At 54.9% G+C, this 20558-nt stretch overlaps 1 protein-coding gene across 30 annotated transcripts in view; it reads right to left on the reverse strand.

Moving 5' to 3' along the window:
• Positions 1–20558, reverse strand: part of ABLIM2 (actin binding LIM protein family member 2) — a 158666-nt gene that overhangs the window by 3255 nt on the left and 134853 nt on the right. For 20 of the 30 annotated variants that reach the window (XM_043447917.1, XM_043447933.1, XM_043447937.1 and 17 more), the window contains 4 exons: positions 20479–20540; positions 13371–13425; positions 11820–11827; positions 11528–11608 (listed from right to left, as the gene is read on the reverse strand). In XM_043447917.1, coding sequence (XP_043303852.1) covers positions 11528–11608; positions 11820–11827; positions 13371–13425; positions 20479–20540 — 206 coding nt within the window. The other 10 variants (XM_043447941.1, XM_043447924.1, XM_043447923.1 and 7 more) reach the window with 4 other exon arrangements.

The following is a 20558-nucleotide window of genomic DNA, read 5'->3' on the forward strand; positions in this document are numbered from 1 at the left end:
CCATAAAAAGTCGTGAAGCTCTGACCTGTGCTACAACATGGAGGGGCTAGGAAACAGGCTAAACGAGTCCATTTGTAGGAAACATCCAGAGTGGGGAACATCCTCAGGGACCACACAGCTCAGTCATTGCCGACATCTGGGAGAGGAGGGGCCTGGGGAAGAGCTGATCGGTGGGCGGGCGGTTTCCCCCTGGACCCAACAACCACGTTCTAGAATCCCGCAGAGGTAGTGGAGGTCACACAACATTGAGAGTGTGCTAAAGGCAGTCAACTGTACACTTTAAAATGGCTGCAATTAATATGAAAAGTACAAGAAAGTGCTCTAATATGCTTTCATTTCTACTGTCATTTAATTTTGAAACAGTACTTATTTCATTGTTCCTGCATAAAATTAAACATCTAAATTACTTTTATAATAAAAATAATCAAATCTAAAAAATAAAAAATAAATAAAATGGCTGCAATTGTGAATTTTATCATTAAAAAATCCAGTTCCTGCCAGGAAAAAAAAAAAAGTGCTTTCTTGAATTTAAAAAACACATCCTACTAAAGGTTACTGTGATGATCGAGAGAGAAAATGGTATGAAGACCCGTGGGGAACTGTGGAAAGCAGAAACAACCATCACCGCCAGGCATCTCTCTCAGAGAAGTCACAGCCCTGTGTGACTTGCACTGGGTTTTGGAGCCCAGTCACTGGCATGATACGGGGGAGGGGACTCAAGGGACCCTTTTATGCTGAATCACAGAGAGTGTGAGTTGCTCAGTCATGTCCAACTTTTTGTGACCCCCATGGATGCTCCTGGAAGCATCCCAGGCTTTGTGGTGAAGGCCCACGGCCTGTGCTTGCCCGGCTTGCTGGGACTGGCCTGTCTTGATTCCCCCGCAGGGCTCTCCTAGTCCCACCACCTCACCAAGCTCAGATGCCCACTGCAGCCCACCAGCCACCACCAGGCCCCCTGTTCCAGGTGGTGCTGAGTGGGTGGGCTCAGGCGCAGACCCCCTCAGCCTGTGACTCTAGGGTCTGTGTTCCTTCAGAATCTGGGTCCCACAGGGCATCCCCACACTGTCACAAGGCACAGGGAGGCCCTGTCTGTAGAGGGGACTCCTGCTGAGCAGGGTCCATGTTCCTTGTTCCTTGACCTCATCACACAATGACATCATCACCAGGACGACATCACCACCATGATGACATCATCATCATCGCGACATCATCATGACATCATCACCATAATGGCATCATCACCATGAAATCATCACCATGACGACATCATCACCATGACAACATCATTGTTGTCATAAAGACAATGGCCCCTGCCATCCCTGGAGTGTTCCTCTGTGCCAGACAAGGGCCAGAAGCTCTCCATCACCGGCTTGTGACCTTGCCATAGCTTACTGGGTAGGATGGGGATGGAAGCTCTGAGATGTGGACTGACGTGGCTGCCAGGTGGCCCCGAGGTCCTGCATCACCTCTCCCACCTCTCCCACCACGGCTCTGCCCCATGGCGGGCATCTATAAGTTCTGAAACGTGCCAGGCTCTCTGCCACCCAGAGCCTGCAGTACTCTTCCCCTACTTCACAGAGCAGTTCCTCCTCCTTCTGCAGGTCCCAGCTCAAATGTCCCCTCCTCCCGGGGGCCCTCCTGGGTTGCACTAGCCAAGCAAGCAGGCCCCGCGCCATGTGTGTCCCTCAGTACTGAGCACAGCTGACCTCGTCTGTCTCAGCCCCTCTAGGGCAGCATGGGCCTGATTCCTGTCCTCATCCAGGGATGATCCATGCTTTTGCATCCCTGAGTCCAAATCCGGCTCACCTCCCCAGTCACGCTGCCTCCCAGCTCCCCCTCTCCAGCAGGCCTGCCCTTCTCTTCGCACGCCTCCCTCTTCCCTCCCCACCCTCCACCCCTAAAGTCCTACCACCTGTCCTGGCCTTCCACGACGGCTCCTGTTTGCTCTCCGTGTCTCACCCGGAGGCTCTGGCAGACGCGTCTCCCAGACACGTCCGCATAGCTGGGAACAGTCACCATCAGTCTGTTGAGTTCTTCTGAGACCCATCAGACCGGTCGGATGAGTCGAAACAAAGGATGTATTCTTTAACCTCAGGACCTGGGGTTTCAGGTGCATTCCCACAACTGGGGCTTTTCCTGCTTGGGCAAACTCAGGTGTGCATTCAGCCCCAGGGTCTAGCAGAGGCATTCCTGAAACCACCGCTCCCCCCGGGGAGCTGCTCAGCCCTGCCTCTGCCAAGCCTCAGAAAGGAGCACCCCGGGGACCGCAGCCTCCAGGCCCCGGGAGGGCACACCCTCCTTCCCCACCTACTCATCTGCCAGCCTTGCTCTCTGCAGGAGTCAGCCAGGCCTGGCCCGGCGCTGATGCCCGGCTGTATGGCCAAACAGTCCAGGGGTGGTGAAGGTATTCTACCACATGGTCATGCCTACAATCAGCCTTTAAGTGAAGATGCAGTGGCTGCTTCCACTCTGCCGGGGCAAACACTGAGGGCTTCCTGGAGGAGGAGGAATTCTGCCTCTACGTGTCAGCTCCCCCCTGAGTGTCCAGCCGGCTGCCCTGCCCCGCGGATGCCACACTTGCCAGCCCCACAGGAAGCCAATTCCTTAAGTTACATTTCTTGATGTTGTATTGGCCAAAAAGCTCATTCCGGTTTTCCATAACATCTTGCCGAAAAATCCAAACGAACTCTTGGGCCAACTCAATACTTGTCTGTCTGCGTCTCTCTATGTCTGTCTGTCTATCCATCTGTCTCCTGTTGGTTCTGCTGTCTCTCTGGAAGGCCCTGGCTGACATACTTTCCTACCTAAGGAGCGGACTGTGTGTTCTGGGAGGTTGGCGTGTGGAAGAGGGGTTAGAAATCAATATTCCATACTGTAATTAATCTGGGAAGACGCACAGCAGAGTGGCCCCGCGTGACATCTTAACCAGAACTCCACATCTGCTTCCTAGAAGCTGCAAGGTCTGGGGACATCCTCCAGCCTTCTCTGTACCCCCTGCCACAAACTTCCTCTGTACCCGCCGCACCGAGTTGTGAAAAGTGCACCAGCACGTCAAGTCCTTGGAACAACTTGGTGGTGATGATCAAGTGCTTGTTAAATAAGCCAAATCTGATAAATTCTCAAACATCCTGCTTTTTCCCAGTACCAGGCATCCAGGAGGGACTTCCCTTCTGCGGGTGACCAAGCCTGTGCCTGACCCTGCCTCCATTCACCCCCACCCACCTTGCTTTTCCGTGAAGTTCTCAGCAAGCACTGTCTGGCCCGCCCATAGCACTCCTTTTCCATGGAAGCCTTTCTCTAGTTCTACTGGCCCACTTGGCTGTCAGGTTGGTAAAGAGGGGGTGACACGGACAAGACAATTGAAACTGCACATCACACCTGCCTAGGGCTCTCTCATGGCAAGCGCTCCCAACTCCTGAACAAGTGAATAATCACCCAAACTGCCCAGCCAACTGGCACAGTGATGTCATCTGACTCAGAGTGGCTAACTGGTCCAACGTCACACAGCTAGAAACATGATGGAGACTGATTCACACCCAGGTCACCCAGACCCGAGCTGCTCTCTCCCCCTCAGCCAGGGTGCCACCTTTGGACGGCAAGAGGCTGACACAGAGCGAAATGGCCATGTCTTTCGGCGAATGCTGGGCGTAAGAGTGCAGGGCTGGCCTTAGTAAGTGGACGCTGGAGTCTGCCCAGGGCAGGCAAGGCTCCTCCCCTCGGGGTGGAAGCTCCAGGCACGGCAGACCCTCAGAGGGCACCTGCCAAATGCAGGAGGACCCAAGAGCCCCCGAGACATGAGCCCCTGCGTACTGGGGTAGGGTTGGGGCCTAGACCCTCTGGGAGAGAACGTGCTGGATCGCAGGCATGGTCTCCCTGGGAAGCCTGGTCCTTGCGCTGCCCATGGCGATACAGGATGCATCCGACCGCCGTCCATGTGACAGCGGCGAGGGCCACCACAGCCTTTCCAGACTCCTCCTTGAGTCACCGACCTTAACTGAGCACCTACTATGGGCTACCAGGTGCCCATGTGGCATCTTTCTCTTTGCCAGGCTGAGCGTCCTGCATTATTCCCTGTCCGTTCCTCATAGGCCAGAGCACCAGTCATCAGCAGAATCCGGGTCCATCCCACTGAATCCAGTGACTGCCATGTACCCACCACTCCATCCCGACACCCTGGAGTCACCCCAGGCATGTCCCCGCCCCTGCCCACAACACCCTCCCACCTCGACCCCCAAGTGTAGCCTGAACCCACCCACTTCTCACCTCAGCACTTCCACTGTCCTGTCCAAGATGCCATCAGTTCTAGCCCAGACCAGCCAATCACCTCCTCAACCGTCTCCTAGGTACACACAGCCAGCCCAGGCTTCACAGTGCAGACTCAGGCACAGTTTTGAATACGAATGTAATCATGTCGTCCCTCAACTTAAAAGTCACTTCTTTTTGGCTAGAAACCAAACTGCTTAACCTAAGCGCAGGACCCCACGAGGCTTGGCCCTCCTCCCCGTCACTGGCTCAAGCACAGCCTCGGCTGCGGCCTGCCCCAGGGCCTTTGCATCTGCCGTGTGCTTTCCTGGAATTCTCCTCCCACCTGCAGCTCTCAGCTTCTGTGCAGGTACACACACACACACACACACACACACACGTTCAGGCACTTACCACACCCACTTAACTGCTCAGTTCAGTTCAGGCGCTCAGTTGTGTCCGACTCTTTGCAACCCCGTGGACGGCAGCACGCCAGGCCTCCCTGTCCATCACCAACTGCCGGAGCTTACTCAGACTCATGTCCATCAAGTCCGTGATGCCATCCAACCATCTCATCCTCTCTCATCTATTCTCCTCCTGCCTTCAGTCTTTTCCAGCATCAGGGTCTTTTCAAATGAGTCAGTTCTTCACATCAGGTGGCCAAAGTATTAGAGTTTCAGCCTCAGCATCAGTCTTTCCAACGAACACCCAGGACTGATCTCCTTTAGGATGGACTGGTTGGATCTCCTTGCAGTCCAAGGGACTCTCAAGAGTCTTCTCCAACACCACAGTTCAACAGCATCAATTCTTAACTGTATCCCTTTTAAAATGCTCACGGGCCCATGTTCCTCTCCTGTAGAGCCCCAATCTTGGGGTATAATTTTACACCCTCATTTGTCATCAGTTGATGGACATCTGCCTCCCCATCAGGCTGAGTCTGAGGGCAGAACTCCTGCTGGCTTCGGCTCACCATGCATCCCCGAGGCCCGGCTTGATGCCTAACCCATATTCAATTCACCAGGCTAGTGAGGCTCAGCCAAACACTCTGCGGTAAGGATGAATAACAAGCTCTGACCATTGACAGACAGAGTGGTCCTCCTTCCAGGGACTGACCCCACATCCCTGCTGGTGTGCTGGTGTCTGGGCACCACCAGCTGTCTGCCCACATCCACCGTCTCCCCTTGCTGGGCACACAGCAGACCCACTGCTTTGCTGGGTGACGGAGCCCCAACCAATGGCCTGTCATCCACAGCCTGGTCCCTGCCACCCTCCCCTGCGTGGGATGGGAACAGAGCAGGACCCAGCGGGGCTCCGGGGCATGGAAGCCTTCCCCTGTCCCTTGTCTGTCAGGGACAGACATCAGCCTCCATGACCTCCCCGGAGTCTTAAAGGGCAGATTCAAACAGCTGCTAATCAGGGAAGGGAGGGGATTCAGACACACAGGAGGAGCAGCCAGGAAGGAATAGTGCAGCCTTGGGAGGGTCCTGGTTTGCCTGAAGGGATGCACCTAATAACGCCTTTTGAGCTCTTTATAGAACTATTTCTCAGAAAAGTGGAAGTGTTAGTCACATCGTCGTGTCCGATTCTTCGTGACCCCACGGACTGTAGCCCACCAGGCTCCCCTGTCCTGGAATCCTCCAGGCAAGAATACTGGAGTGGATTGCCATTTCCTTCTCCAGTGGATCTTCCCAACTCAGGGATTGAGCCCAGGTCTCCTGCACTGAACACAGACTTTTTACCTTCTCAGCCACCATCCCTGGTCCCATGAGCTGGCGACTCATGGACAGAGGAGTCTGCCACTTCCATCTCCAGAGGATCTTCCCGATCCTGGGATCAAACCCAGGCCTCCTGCACTGCAGGCAGACGCTTCACCACCTGAACCACCAGGGAAGCCCTCAGAAGGTAAAGAATCTGCCTGCAATGCAAGAGACGAGGGCTCCATCCCTGAGTCAGGAAGATCCCCTGCAGGAGGAAATGGCAACCCACTCCAGGATTCTTGCCTGGAAAATCCCAAGGACGGAGGAGCCTAGCCAGCTACAGTCCATGGAAAGAGCTGGGCACAGCTGAGAAACTAACACTTTCACTTTCCTAGAACTAGCCGGTTGGTGAGAAAATAATTGTGATTTTTGCACTGTTGAAATTTGCCATTTGATAGTAGAATACATTCTAAATAAATGTTATTAGGTTATATATCATTTTAATATGCATTTCTCACTTTTTTTTTTTTTGCTAATGACTTGTTCCTTGCTGCTTATTTTATATTTATTGTAGACGATGGAAATGACGGTGTTAGACAAAAAGCAAATTCGAGTGGTTTTTCTTACTTGGGTTCAAAATGGGTCATAAAGCAGTGGAGCCAACTCACATCAGTAGCGCATCTGGCCCAGGAACTGCTAACAGGTGCACGTACAAGTGCAGTAGTGGTTCAAGACGCCTGGCAAAGGAGACGAGAGCCTCGAAGATGAGGAGTGGAGCGGCCGGCCATCGGAAGTCGGCAACAACCGAGAGTCATCATCGGAGCGGATCCTCTTACGACCACACGAGAAGCTGCTCAAGAGCTCAGGGCTGGCCACTCTACGGTCGTCCGGCACTTGAAGCAAACTGGAAAAAGCTCGATGCCTCATGAGCTGACCGCAAATCACAGAAACCGGCGCTCTGCAGTGTCATCTGCTCTTATTCTAGGCAACAACAGTGGGCCATTTCTTGACGGGATTGTGACGTGTGACAAAAAGTAGATTTTATACAACTGGCAATGACCAACTCAGTGGGTGGGCCAAGAAAAAGTGCCAAAGCACCTCCCGAAGCCAAACTTGCACCAAAAAAGGGTCATGGTCACTGTTTGGTGGTCTGCTGCCTGTCTGATCTGCTACAGCTTTCTGAATCCCGTCGAAAACATTTCATCTCAGAAGTATGCACAGCAAATCAATGAGATGCCATGAAAACTACAATGCCTGAAGCCAGCATTGGTCAACAGAAAGGGGCCCAGTTCTTCCCCACGGCAACGTCTGACCACACATCACACAACCAGCGCTTCAAAAGCTGAACACATTGGGCTACAAGTCTTGCCTCATCTGCCGTATTCACCCGACCTCTCGCCAACCAACTACCACTTCTTCAGGCACCTCGACAACTTTTTGCAGGGAAAATGCTTCCACAACCAGCAGGAGGTAGAATATGTTTTCCAGGAGTTCATCGAATCCTGAAGCACTGATTCTTATGCTACAGGGATAAGCAAACTTATTTCTCATTGGTAAAAATCTGTGGATTGCAGTGGTTCCTATTTTGATGAATTAAGATGTGTCTGAGCCTAGTTGTAATGATTTGAAATTCACAGTCTGAAACTGCAGTTACATTTGCACCAAGCTAATAAGTGAAAGTGAGGTCACTCAGTCGTGTCTGCTCTTTGCAACCCCATGTACTGTAGCCTACCAGACTCCTCCATCCATGGGATTTTTCAGGCAAGAATACTGGAGTGGGTTACCATTTCCTTCTCCAGGAGATCCTCCCGACCTAGGGTTTGAACCCGGGTCTCCTGCATTGTAGACAGACGCTTCACCGTCTGAGCCACCAGGGAAGTCTCAATAAAACCCCCAGTTTTATTAACCCAATCTAATAAAACCCCCAATAAATGGAAGATGTCAGCACTCTTCATTCCAGGGAAGGCCACTTGAGGCCTTAAGCTGAAAGGAACCAGAAAAGCTCGTCAAGAGATTACCTGAGACCAGATTAAATGACTGCAGACCCTGTAGACACCTTATCAGCAACTCTACCCTTGAACCTTTGCTAGAAAACTCAACAAAACCCTCTCAGGTTGGGGCACACAGTCCCCCTTTGCCTGGCAGAGCAGTTCAGCTCTTCTTTCCTACTTGGCCCAAAGCCCCGTCTTGGAGATTCAGTTTGGCGGCAGTGCACACAGGCCAAGTTTCTGGCAACAGACCAGGCCACGGGACTAGCACGCAGCTGTCTAAAAGGATGGGCAGGCTCCCATGAACTGGCGTGGAAGAGGTCCCCAACAAATTTAAAAGAAACAAAGCAGGTGCCCAGCTGCACCAGCAGAACAAGCCTCCTTATCCAGATCAGAATTCAGTTATCTCTGGGCATCTGTGAGAAAAAAAGAAAAAAAAAAAGATTTCCGGAAACAGGTCCGCCCCGGGGCTAACAGGAGTGATGACTCTGTGGGGGAATTCCATGGAATGTTTACGTTCTTCTTCATATTTTTCTGGACTTTTACAAGAGTTATGAACTGTTTTTATATTAAAAATTAAGCTCTCTCCCCTGAGATGAAAACACTGCTGTATCTTTCTCTCTTGCTGAGATGCACCCCACCTCCTACCCCCGGAGCCCCTCCTGGCTCAGGGCCCAGCTCCCAACCCTGGATGATGTGAGACACACCATGTGTGGTAACACCTCCAGTCTGCCTCCTGGCGTGGCTGAGATCAGGAAGAGAATGACTAGAGAGCAACGCACGCTCTGGGGTGTTCTTGGAAATGGGGGTGATGAAACTCATTACCTTCATGTCCAAGGCTTTTTTTTAATAAAAGGGAAATGTTTACATGTATTAACCATTTGCTACTTTGCATCTTCATTCTGTATTGTGGCAAAATAAAGGGGGGGATATGGGAGTTGGTGAAAGGGCACCCCACTCCCTGGGAGGGAAGCAGCCAAGTCCCAGTGGGGTGGTGGCCCCGCGGCCGCTGGTGGGTCAGGAGCCGGAGCTGTGGGTACCCTGCTCTGAGCTCACCAGCTCCCCTGCCACCCCTGCGGGGGGAGTGGGAGCCCTCAGGACGTTCACGGTTTGGGAACAACCATGCACCACCACAGGATCCCCGGAGGCAGGGCCTGACAGAGCCACTCAGCCCGGACGTGCCCGGTTTTATAGCAGTGAGACCTGAGCACAGTTACCGAGGGCCCGACTTCAGCAGGAACCAGAGCGCGTCCCCTGCAAAGCGCTCAGGGGTGGTCACCCTGAGGCCCAGGCAGCGGCTGCCCTGGGCCCCATCCTCCAGATGTGCCTGATTTGGGGCCTGCTTTGTTCATCCCAGGCTTCCCAGACGGCACCAGTGGTAAAGAACCACCTGCTAGTGCAGGAGATGTAAGAGATTCGGGTTCAATCCCTGGGTTGGGAAGATCCCCTGGAAGAGGGCATGGCAACCCACTCCAGTATGCTTGCCTGGAGAATCCCATGGACGGAGGAGCCTGGCTGGCTAAGGTCCATAGGGTCACAAAGAGTCGTACACAACTGAAGCGAGTTAGCACGCATGCACAACGTCAGACCACACCGGACAGTTCGCAGAACTAGGCCACAGTCGTTATCTCCTTCTGCGCGTGTTTAGTCATGCCTGACTCTTTGTGACCTCATGGACTGCAGCCCACCAGGCTCCTCTGTCCATGGAATTTTCCAGGCAAGAATACAGGAGTGGGTTGCCATATCCTCCTCCAGTGGGGAATCTTCCTGTCCCGGGGATCGAACCCAAATCTCCTGCATCTCCTCCCTTGGCAGGCGGATTCTTTACCACTGAGCCACCTGGGAAGCCTTAATGTCATAATCATGAGCAAATAATTTGTGAAGTATTTTTAATGCACGGCATGTTTTTCAATTATTCACAGGTAATAAAAAGGCTTCTTTGCAATTAAACATTCCATGTATGATTTTGGCTAAGGCAGGTTGTGAGAAATGAGAGAGTCCTGTGTTGTTTATCAATAAGGGAAGGAAACTAGTACCTCAAATCACACACAAAAACCAGTCTTGTTAGTTAATATTGTCCTTATGTTCTCAACTCTCAACAATAGCTGCATCACTAAAGAGCTGCTAGGAAAGGGTTAAGTGGATAAATGGCCGTATTTACCCCATATTACCTATTTATACCGTAATTATCTGAGAGCCCAGCACCGCCCCCTGTCTCTAGGCCCCAGGCCTCAGGTCCCAGAGCCCCTCCGGAAGCCCCACTGGGTCTCTTCCATCCAGACTTCGAGTCTGGGGGAGGGGAGGTGAAAGTCTGTCCATCTGTGAGGCCGACACACAGAGGAGGCGCTCAGGAAACAAGAGAACCTGGCTGTGGAGGCGTCATCAGACCTCCCCTGAAGCCCCGTGGGTCAGACGCGCTAGCAGTTCCCTTCTGGTTACTCACTGGAAAAGACCCTGATGCCGGGAAAGATCGACAGCAGGAGGAGAAGGGGACGACAGAGGATGAGATGGCTGGATGGCCTCACGGACTCGATGGACATGAGTTTGAGCAAGCTCCTGGAGATGGTGCAGGACAGGGAAGCCTGGTGTGCTGCAGTCCGTGGAGTTGCTAAGTCAGACTTAGCGACTGAACAACTTTCGGTCAGGCTCCGTCATCGCAACAGAAGATTGAGTCCCCCCCTTCCCCAACTGCTGCAGCCACACCAGCGTCCCCGTCCCTCCTTGCCACGACTACCTGGAGCCTTGGGCGAGGGGCTCCCGTGAGCGTAGCCACCCACCCAGCAGATATCAACCTCATGAGGGAGATCAGGGCCCCATAGCGTCCGTCTGGACCCCCTGACACTGCACTTCATTTCAGATCGGCCTGGCCTGGACTGGAATGGGCTTCCACCTGGCAGCCCTGCTGAGCCCCCGGCACTGCTGGGGCCCCTGGGCCACATTCACGCCCTTACCCCCCCCCCCGCCCCCACAGCTGCTTCCAGCCCCCGGGCACAGACGGGGCAGGTGGCCCTGGGCCTTCAGGAGCCCCCAGACCCCTCACCCCTGTGAAGCCTTCCCAACACGGCTCGGGAGGTGCGGTCCATTGTTGGACATTGGTTTCCTGGGGGAAGGATGGTGAGGATGAAGGAAAGCTTTTATGCATGCTGACCACCTGTGACCATGGCTCCTGGTGGGGCCTGGTCAAGAGATGTCACCCACACACCTTCTGTGCCCTGGTCCTGCGGGTCCTTTAAATATACCCTGGCTCCCTGCGTTAAGCACCATTCAAGGTTAGGGTGAAGGTGATCAGATAAGAAACCAGGAACTGTGCTTATTTTCCCAGCGCTCAAGGAAGAGGCGAATGTTACCCAGTTAAGTGCAGTGACGCAGGCTTCCCGACCCCAAACCATGGCAGCTGTGCGCCCCTTGGCAAAGCCATCTTTGCTGGGCACATAACCACGTTCTCCGGTCTTGGGTCTTGGAAACAACTCGAGTCCTTGACTCTGAGCCCATCGCGGGCCCTGCACCATCACCATGGGGACCTCGGGGGCCGTGCGTCAACACGCCGGATGCGGAGAGACGTGCGGCGGACGTGGCCCTCCACCCCTGCGGCCCCCTCACCTCCAGTCGCGTCCGATCCACGTCCTTGGGCAGCTTCACTCGGATCCGGTTTGTGACAATAAGGGCATCATACGGATAGATCTGCAGGGAGAAGGAAGCCCGGGGTCACCCAGGGAGTGGGTGCGTCTGTGAGGAAGGGGGCCAAGAGCCGAGTCGAGGCCAAGGAAGAGCTACGTACGTGCGTGAGCATCTGACACACACATTTCACGGGAAAGCACAACAAAAGGAACGTTTAACCTGGGCAGGCGCGGAGCAGCAGGCCGAGGTCAGCGCGGGAGCGGGCGGCCCTTACCTTGTATTCTGTAAGAGAAGCAGAGACCACAGGGGCCGGCTCAGAACTCGCACGGGCTCGGCCCGAAGGGGGAGCGATCCTGCCCGGACCCCGCCCTGCGGCCAGCCGCGCCGCGCGCCTCCACCCCCGCAGCATCCTCGGAGCTGGGGCAGGGGGGCCCGTGGGAAGCTAGGAGCGGGAGGCGTGGTCTGGAGACTGGAGCCCAGACTGGGAGCCCTAGGCAGCGCTGTGTTCTCTCTTAGCTGGGCTGCTGTCTCCCCGGGGTGGGGGTAGGGGAGCCCGAGACCTGCCTCAGTTTACCCCCTGGGCTTACCCGCCTCTTACTGTATTTACTTTCTTCACCCTTCAGCTCCTCCTTTTAAATACACAGCCCCACACGCTAGCTTATTAAAGATTTTTGTTTCTTCCAGACTAAAAGCAGCTTGTTAAAAACAAAATAAAATCGTACGGATGGGCGGTCTCCGTGAGCACACATTCCCCCCGACAGGGCGGCATCTCTGGGTCCTGGCTGCAAAGCCTCCCTCTCGGGTGGGAGACACCAGTGAGGGGCTCGGGCACTGGGCGGCTGGTCCCTGAATTCCCCGGTGTGCCGTGCGGGAGGCCTGGCCAGGCCAGCTCTGAGCCCGGAGACCTCTCAGAGGGTGCAGGCTGTGACTCCCTCCCCTCTCCCCTACTCCAGCATCCAGCGTGGACCAGCCCTGGAAAGCAGGCTCCCATCACCCTTGGGTAACAACCATGAGTGAGCATTGCGGCCCCACGGTTCAGGGCTGGCAGAGCCTCCCGGGCGGACACCGGCCACGTGACCAGGTCTCTCCAGTAACGCCAGCCTCCCTGCAGGCCATCCTGCCGGTGTGAGGCCCCAGGAGGCTGCAGTGTTAGCGAGCGGGCTGGGCGGGCTTTACCCTTCCACCTCTTTGCGACCCCCACAGACTGCAGCCCGCCAGGCTCCTCTGGCCAAGGGATTCTCCAGGCCAGAATACTGGAGTGGGGTGCCATTTCCTCCTCCAGGGGGAGTCCCAGGGACTGAACTCGCGTCTCCTGGGGCTCCTGCGTTGCAGGTGGATTCTTCACCCACGGAGCCGCCTGGGAAGCCCCGAGGTGGCGCTTCCCTGCGGCTCTGCCTCCCTTAGTGGCGTGGACGTGCCAGTCGCTGTTTGGTTGGCCCCCGCCCTGGCCTGGGCTGGTCATTCAAACACAGACCTCTCGTCTGAGTGACCTGGAGTGATAAGTCGGTCAGGACAGGGTCGGCCGTGCTCCAGAGGGGAGCACCTAGGGCAGGATATGGGGGAGCATTGAGTTAGCACCTGAATTAGAGGGGGACACCCCAGGGAGAAGAGGAAGCATGTCGGTAACTCAGGATGGAGGCGAACCGAAGCGCGACCGTGACCGGAAGAGGCGGGGACACACGCATCCCCGGCTTCCGCCTCCCGGGCGCTTGGAGCCTTCTGCCCGCGGCGCTTGGGGGGAGGGTGGTCTCGGAACGAGACTCGTGGAGCCCTGTCAGCGGCCCCTGCCCCAGCCAGAGACCCGCGGGGTCCCCGCCTCCTGTACCTCGCGTGCCCCAGCCGGCATCCGGGTCTGCTCCACCAGGGCCCACATTGGCATTCTGGAAGAGAAAGAGAGAGGGCAGCAGGGGCAGGTTGCAGGGGGCAGGCTGTCTCCAGGGTCCTGGCAGCTGGGCGGGGGAGGCGGGTCGGCCCGGGGTGCCCGCTGAGACCAGGCTCTGGAAAGGCCGCCAGCTCCCCAAGAGCGGGTGTGCTCACGCGCCTCCTGCCGCCTTCAGGCCGCCCCTGCCTGTCCCACCAGCTCCTAAGCCGCTGAGATGGCAGCTCCCGGGCGCCCAGCCTCTCGGTCCCACAGCTGGCCCGGACCCCGCAGGCGTCTCACCGAGGCTGGGGCTCTAGCACGGGGCCTCCGGTCCCACTGGACGAGCGGGCCCCAGGGGCCCCGGGTGGCCGGTGCCTGTAAAGCCCCTGGCACAGACCCCGCGTGTCATGAGCGTGGCTGTGCATGCTGGCACTCAAGGCCTGGCCCTCGGAGGGGCGGTGGACCTGGGAGCCCGGCCACCCCTCTCAGGTGCCTCCCTCACCTGTCCGTGGCATCTCAGCGGCCAACCCTGATGTCTGGAGCTCTCGTTCCCTTTGCCCACCTGAAAAAGTCATCCTGCAAACCTCTCCGGAGGGTCCCCGCCCTGCGCCACCAGCACCGGGGCCCTGCAGGCCGGTCAGCCCCTGTCCTGGCCAGTCTGTCTGGGCCTTGAGTCAACTGCCCGCAGTGGAGGAAAACATTTCACGTGTGCTCACGTCTGGCCCCAGGTATAGCATCTGACCCAGGTCAGGGCTCTTGGCCAGCGCTTCTGAAACTGGGCACAGTGGTTAAATTTCCACAGAGGGAGCCCTGCGGTTCAGGGGGGCGTTACCGCCTCACCCTGGGGTCGTGTTACAGGGACAGGGCTTCCAGCACTCATTTACTGCGAGAGGTGACAAGTGAGCAGTGGTCACAGTCCTCGCAAGCGTGGCGCAGCGTGAGGCCTCCGGAAGCACCCAGTGCAACGTCCTTCATCCTGAGTGGGGGAAACTGAGGCCCAGAGATGGCGGGAGGAGGCGGCCAGGCAGGTGAGCGTGTCAGTGGAGGGCTGCGCCGGTCTTTCCGCGTCTGATCGTTTGTCCATCGCAAATATTTTAAAAATTAATTTGGATTTTTCACAAACATTGTATGAGCATCTTGCTTATCTCGATTACTGAGTCCTTTGGTAAGAGCCTGGCAGGCCGCACCCTAGTCCCAGCGCTGGGACCTGGGGCCGGGCAACCTCGCACCCACCGAGTCGCCCGTGAAGGACTCCCCTTGGGAGTTTCAAAAGCAATATTTGGAGACGGTTTCTCAGGCCGCTGACAAACATCCTCCCTGCCCCTGCACCTGTCTGGATAGGGAACCTCCTGCACAAAGCAAGACCGGTCTGTCTCCCACCTTGGCCTTTTCCCGGGGCCTGTTCGGAATATGAAAGAGAAATGCTGCCCCCTAGTGCCCACTGCTCTGCATCGCAGGCGGCAAGCTCCCCGGCCACGGACCATCACCGCCACCTGGGGCTGTGGGAAACCCACTTCCGGGCAGCGGGACCTGCATCGTCTGGTCAGCCAGGCTCGGAGACAGGCCAGAGACTCTCAGCAGGGAGGGGGGCAACCCCCAGGTGGAGGCGGGGCATCGTATCAGTCCAGAGCAGGGGAAGAGCAGTCTACTCCTGACCTTCTAAGTGCGCAGTGTGGGGGGACATTCACGACCTCTTTGGTGCAGGGGAGCCCCGGGCCTCTGGCTCCATGCGTGGGCTGGCGGGACAGCTAAGCGGCCTGGGGGGATCCCACAAAGGCCTCATCCACAGGCACACCCCTAGCTGACCCCTCTGCAGTTCTCAGCAGAGAACAGAGACTCTAAAGGCAACCAACCCTTTACCTCTCCCATTTGTTTGGTGTTACTAGGAGTCAGCTGCCCTACACACGCGTTCACTCATCTTCCTGCTGCCTCAGGAGGTGGGCATTATTATCAGCGTGTAGTGGCTGAGGCTCAGAGAAGTAAAGAAACTTGCCCAAGATCACACAGCTAATACATGGAACTGTAAAAGATTTAACCAATGCTTTTTAGTTTCCAAAAATTATACTGGGATTGATAACAGGGAGAACAAAACTGTGGCCGTTCACCACTGACTGTTGTTCTTTTCTGGCTAAAGCTCACGTTTTACTTAGGGGCCAGTGATATGGAGGTAAGAAAGGGTGGAGACATGCTCTATAATAATTATTCATTTGGGAACTAGGCTTACAGAACTTAGAAGATTTCACAACCGTCATGTTATTTGTCCTAATGATAGCTTAAAGAGGCAAGGATGAGTGTGTGTGTGTGTGTGTGTGTGTGTGTGTGTGTGTGCGCGCACGCCCAGTCCCTCAGTCATATTTGACTCTGTGACCCCACAGACTGCAGCCCACCAGGCTCCTCTGTCCTTGGGATTTTCCAGGCAAGAATACTGGAGTAGGTTGCCATGCTTTTTTTTTAAAGACTAGGAAATAGAGACTCGAAATTTAAGTAACTTTCCCAAACACACACCCTGTATGTGGCAGGACTGGGATCTACACTCAGGGCTGCCTGACGCTAATGCATGTGTTCTTTCCAGCATCACAGTTGGAAAATATCAGACTTCTACACTTCGTTAAGGTTTCCTTCATATTGATATACACGAGCATTTCTATTATAATGTTTTATGGACATGTGAAAACCTAATTCAGAAAATATGGATTTTTCATACCCTTATTAGTTTAATTTTGTTCTTTCCACTATTAAATTGCTCTCTATACGTTTTTCCTTCACTAGATTCTTATCTGATTTCAAAAGAGCCTTATTCAAAATGCTTTCCATACTTGCATTTTATCAAGGTCTCTGGCATTGCCATGTTGCTTGGTACATTTAAGTTTATGAATGTTGTAACTGATTTATAACTTGGGTCATCAAGAACGAATTGTTCCCTCTTCATACCACTAAAACTACTAGTTCACTTTTAACCTTAACTTCTACCTTGTTCAGTGTTAGTCACTTGGTTGTGTCCAACTCTTTGGGACCCCATGGACTGTAGCCCACTAGGCTCCTCTATCCATGGAATTCTCTAGTCTCTTAATAGCAGGCCAGGTGGCACATGTTGGAACTGGGGCTCTCTGGTCCACAGGAAGGACTTTCACAGGTGGTTCTTTTCCTATTTATCCTACAGAGAGGTGTGACTATCCACCACATGTCAGGCTCTGTGGTTGGCTAGTTACCAGGACTTTTTAACAAGCTTTGGGACCTAGGATGAAAGTGAAGGTGAAAGTCGTTCAGTCGTGTCCGACTCTTTGTGACCCCATGGACTATACAGTCCATGGAATTCTCCAGGCCAGAATACTGGAGCGTGTAGCCATTCTCTTCTCCAGGGGATCTTCCCAACCCAGGGATGGAACCCAGGTCTCCCGCACTGCAGGCAGACTCTTTACTAGCTGAGCCACAAGGGAAGCCCTTGTGGGACCTAGGGTCCTGGCTCCAAATCCATCCTGGAACAAGAACCAGGCGAATTTCCGCCTCCTGATTTACTAACTTCCTTCCACTTGACAATGAGGACAAACAGCTGGTCCCACCAGCCTCTGCGCCCTGGTCATCAGGAAGCTTGCAGCTGAGCTTCGATGGTTTTTCCAGACAGTGTTCCTTTGTGTGTTTCTGCCATAATTTTCTCCCATTTCTTTCTTCTCCTCTCCTCTGGGATTTGGTCTCCCTGCATCTGTGCTTCTAATTTAGGTCACCTAGAATCCTTTCAGAAAGTAAAAAAACAAACCAAGAAAACAACTTAATCTGACATGGCTGAACTGTAAAAGACTGGCCATCAATTATCCAGTCTTCTGGCCAAAAAACAGGCATACAATTACATAAGAGTCTTAGAAAGAGTGAAGAAAAAAAATAGGAGAGAACATAAGTAGGGAAAAAAGAATCCCAAAGAAAAGTCAACAAGGATTTTCACCAACCTCCCAGGTAGTCTAATGTGAAAAACAAAGGTCCTCATGGGATGATGAATTCCGTCTTTATCAACTCCCTAAGATGTAGAGAAGGGCTCACAGATTTCCTAACACTCTGCTCCCCACCCTGAGGCCAGCAGGAAAAACATTCCCGGAGGGCTCAGCTGTTAACTCTGTGAAGCTTAAGCGTCTGCTGTCTGCTCTAGGAGAGGCTTGGAGACAGTGTCCCCCCTAGACTGTCTCCACCAGCTGTTCCCAGGCTCCTTGGGGGCGGAGGGTCTGGAGGCCATGCCTTCCCCGCAGGGGCTGGGGGCCACTGACCAGCATCCTTCTAGCATGGCAGCCAAGAGGGAACTCTCCCTAGACAACGCACAGCTCGGCCACCAAGGATGCAAGCCTGCGGGTGCGGACACTCATCCACTTAGTTGTCTCTCACATTTTGAGATAAACCCCTGGACTCGGCTTGCGGTGGGGGGAACGCTTTGGCATGGACGTGGTCCAGCCAGTGACCCTGGCGCTCATGGCCCGAGTCACAGAGCAGAGACTCAGGGAGCGTTATGACCCCTTCCCTCAAACCTCAGGACCCTCAGGCTGAACCTAAGGATCTACCTTCTCCGGCGCCACGGGGGTCCTGTGGACAGGACCGGAGGACAGGAGCGGAGAAATCCTTAAAGGAAATTAAGAGAAGCATGCCACGTGCCTGTCTCAGCTCAGCCCATTCTGAACAAACAGGGGAGCGGTCAGTAGGATGCGTGTGGTTCACCTGAGTGGTCAGTGGGATGTGTGTGGTCCACCTGAGCGGTCAGTGGGATGTGCACAGTTCACCTGGGTGGTCAGTGGGATGTGCACAGTTCACCTGAGTGGTCAGTGGGATGTGCATGGTTCACCTGAGTGGTCAGTGGGATGCGCATGGTTCACCTGAGTGGTCAGTGGGATGTGTGTGGTCCACCTGAGCTGTCAGTGGGATGTGTGCGGTTCACCTGAGTGGTCAGTGGGATGCGCATGGTTCACCTGAGTGGTCAGTGGGATGTGCATGGTTCACCTGAGTGGTCAGTGGGATGTGTGTGGTCCACCTGAGCTGTCAGTGGGATGTGTGCGGTTCACCTGAGTGGTCAGTGGGATGCGCATGGTTCACCTGAGTGGTCAGTGGGATGTGCATGGTTCACCTGAGTGGTCAGTGGGATGTGTGTGGTCCACCTGAGCTGTCAGTGGGATGTGTGCGGTTCACCTGAGTGGTCAGTGGGATGCGCATGGTTCACCTGAGTGGTCAGTGGGATGCGCATGGTTCACCTGAGTGGTCAGTGGGATGTGTGTGGTCCACCTGAGCGGTCAGTGGGATGTGTGTGGTCCACCTGAGCAAGCCCTACAGCGTCACCGGGCCCGGAACAGACGCAGCAGCAGGGCCCACAGAGGCCGAGGGTAAGGAGCAGGGCCTGAGGATGCCCACAGCTTCCATGATGGGGCCCCTGTTCTAGGATGTGCCCCGTGGCTGGACCCTGCGTCGGAGGTCAGTGCAAGGGGTCACCGTTCCCTGCATTACACACGTGGGGACAGGACCACCCCAGGGGAACAAATAGGGACAAGTCTGAGGGGCTTCTCTGGGAGGATGGAAGTGCTCAGTCTGTGGACAGTGTCCTCCATCCGTAAGTAAGAGGCTGCCTCTGGGGCAGCAAGTATCCTGGGGCTGTGTGTGTGTGGTATGTGTATGTGAGCTTATGTGTGTGTGTCTTATGTGTTGTGTGTCGTGTGTGTTCTGTATGTTGTGTGTTCTGTGTGCGTTGTGTATGTGTGTTCTGTGTGTGTTGTGTGTTGGGTATGTTGTGTGTTCTCTCTGTGTGTGGTGTGTGTCGTGTTGTGTGTTCTGTGTGTTCTGTGTATGTTGTGTGTCTTGTGTGTTCTGTGTTCTGTGTGTCTTGTGTGTTCTGTGCATATGTGTGTGTGTCTTATGTGTGTGTGTCGTGTGTGTGTTCTGTGTGTGTTGTGTATGTTGTGGGTTGTGTGTTCTGTGTGTCTTGTGTGTTCTGTGCATGTGTGTGTGTCTTATGTGTGTGTGTCGTGTGTGTGTTCTGTGTGTGTTGTGTGTTCTGTGTGTTGTGTATGTTGTGTGTTCTGTGTTGTGTGTTCTGTGTATGTTGTGTGTTCTCTGTGTGTGGTGTGTGCTGTGTATGTTGTGTGTGCTGTGTTGTGTATGTTGCATGTTGTGTGTTCTCTCTCTCTGTGTGCTGTGTTTGTCGTGTGTGTGTTGTGTGTTCTCTGTGTTGTGTATGTTGTATGTTGTGTGTTCTGTATGTTGTATGTTCTCTGTGTTGTGTGTTCTGTGTGTGTTGTGTGTTCTGTGTGTATGTATGTGTTGTGTGTGTTGTGTGTGTTCTGTATGTTGTGTGTTTCTCTCTGTGTTGTGTTGTGTGTTGAGTGTATGTTGTGTGTTCTGTGTGTGTGTGTGTGGTGTGTGTGTGCGTCCACCTGTCTGCCGTGGGAGAGGTTCAGCGCCACATGCCCAGCCCGCCCGGGGTTCCTCTTTGGGGACCTGGACAAGCTCTGGGAAGAGGGCCCGGCTGGGCACACGCCAGGTGCTAGGCCGTCTGGGCTACAGTCTCACGTCCCCACATTTGGGGAGCGGGCAGGGGGTGCTCAAAGCAGCTGTCAGCAGGAGAGGGCAGAGGACGCTAGCCCCCGTGTGACCCCAGGAGCACTCACAGGGCTGAGGGCACCGTCGGAGGCGAGCACGGTCATGGTACTAACCGTGGGGAGGGGGGCAAGGGCACGCCAGGAGAGGAGGTGGACGCCGGGCCCACACGGCTCATGGCACGCCTCCATTCTTCCTGGTCCTCGTTAGGCTCCAGGTCACAGGAGAGGGGGTCAGGAAGGCCTTACGAGGGTCTGATTCCTCTGAGTGGCCCCATCGCCCCCCAACGCTGGGGTCTCCCTGGGGGCTGGGGGCGACGGAGGAAGGGTGTTGCCGGGTGGCGGTCTGGCCCTCGCGGGGCAGCAGGCAGAGGCAGGCAGGCGGGTGAGCGGGGTCCCCTGGGCCCTCCTCCTGGCCAAGTGGTCCCCAAGCTGTGGGCCCCGCACCAGCCCCGGGCGCTGGTTAGCACGCGTGTGCGGGGTGGGGTGTGCGGGGCGGGGTGCCGAGTACCTACCCGGTGGTCCAAGCCATTCTTGCCATGTCCTGAGACAGGGTCAGACTTGGAATAGGGGAGCCCTGGAACAGACACAGCAC

This window comes from Cervus canadensis, chromosome 26 (genome assembly GCF_019320065.1).
Source record: "Cervus canadensis isolate Bull #8, Minnesota chromosome 26, ASM1932006v1, whole genome shotgun sequence".
Lineage (NCBI taxonomy): Eukaryota > Metazoa > Chordata > Mammalia > Artiodactyla > Cervidae > Cervus > Cervus canadensis.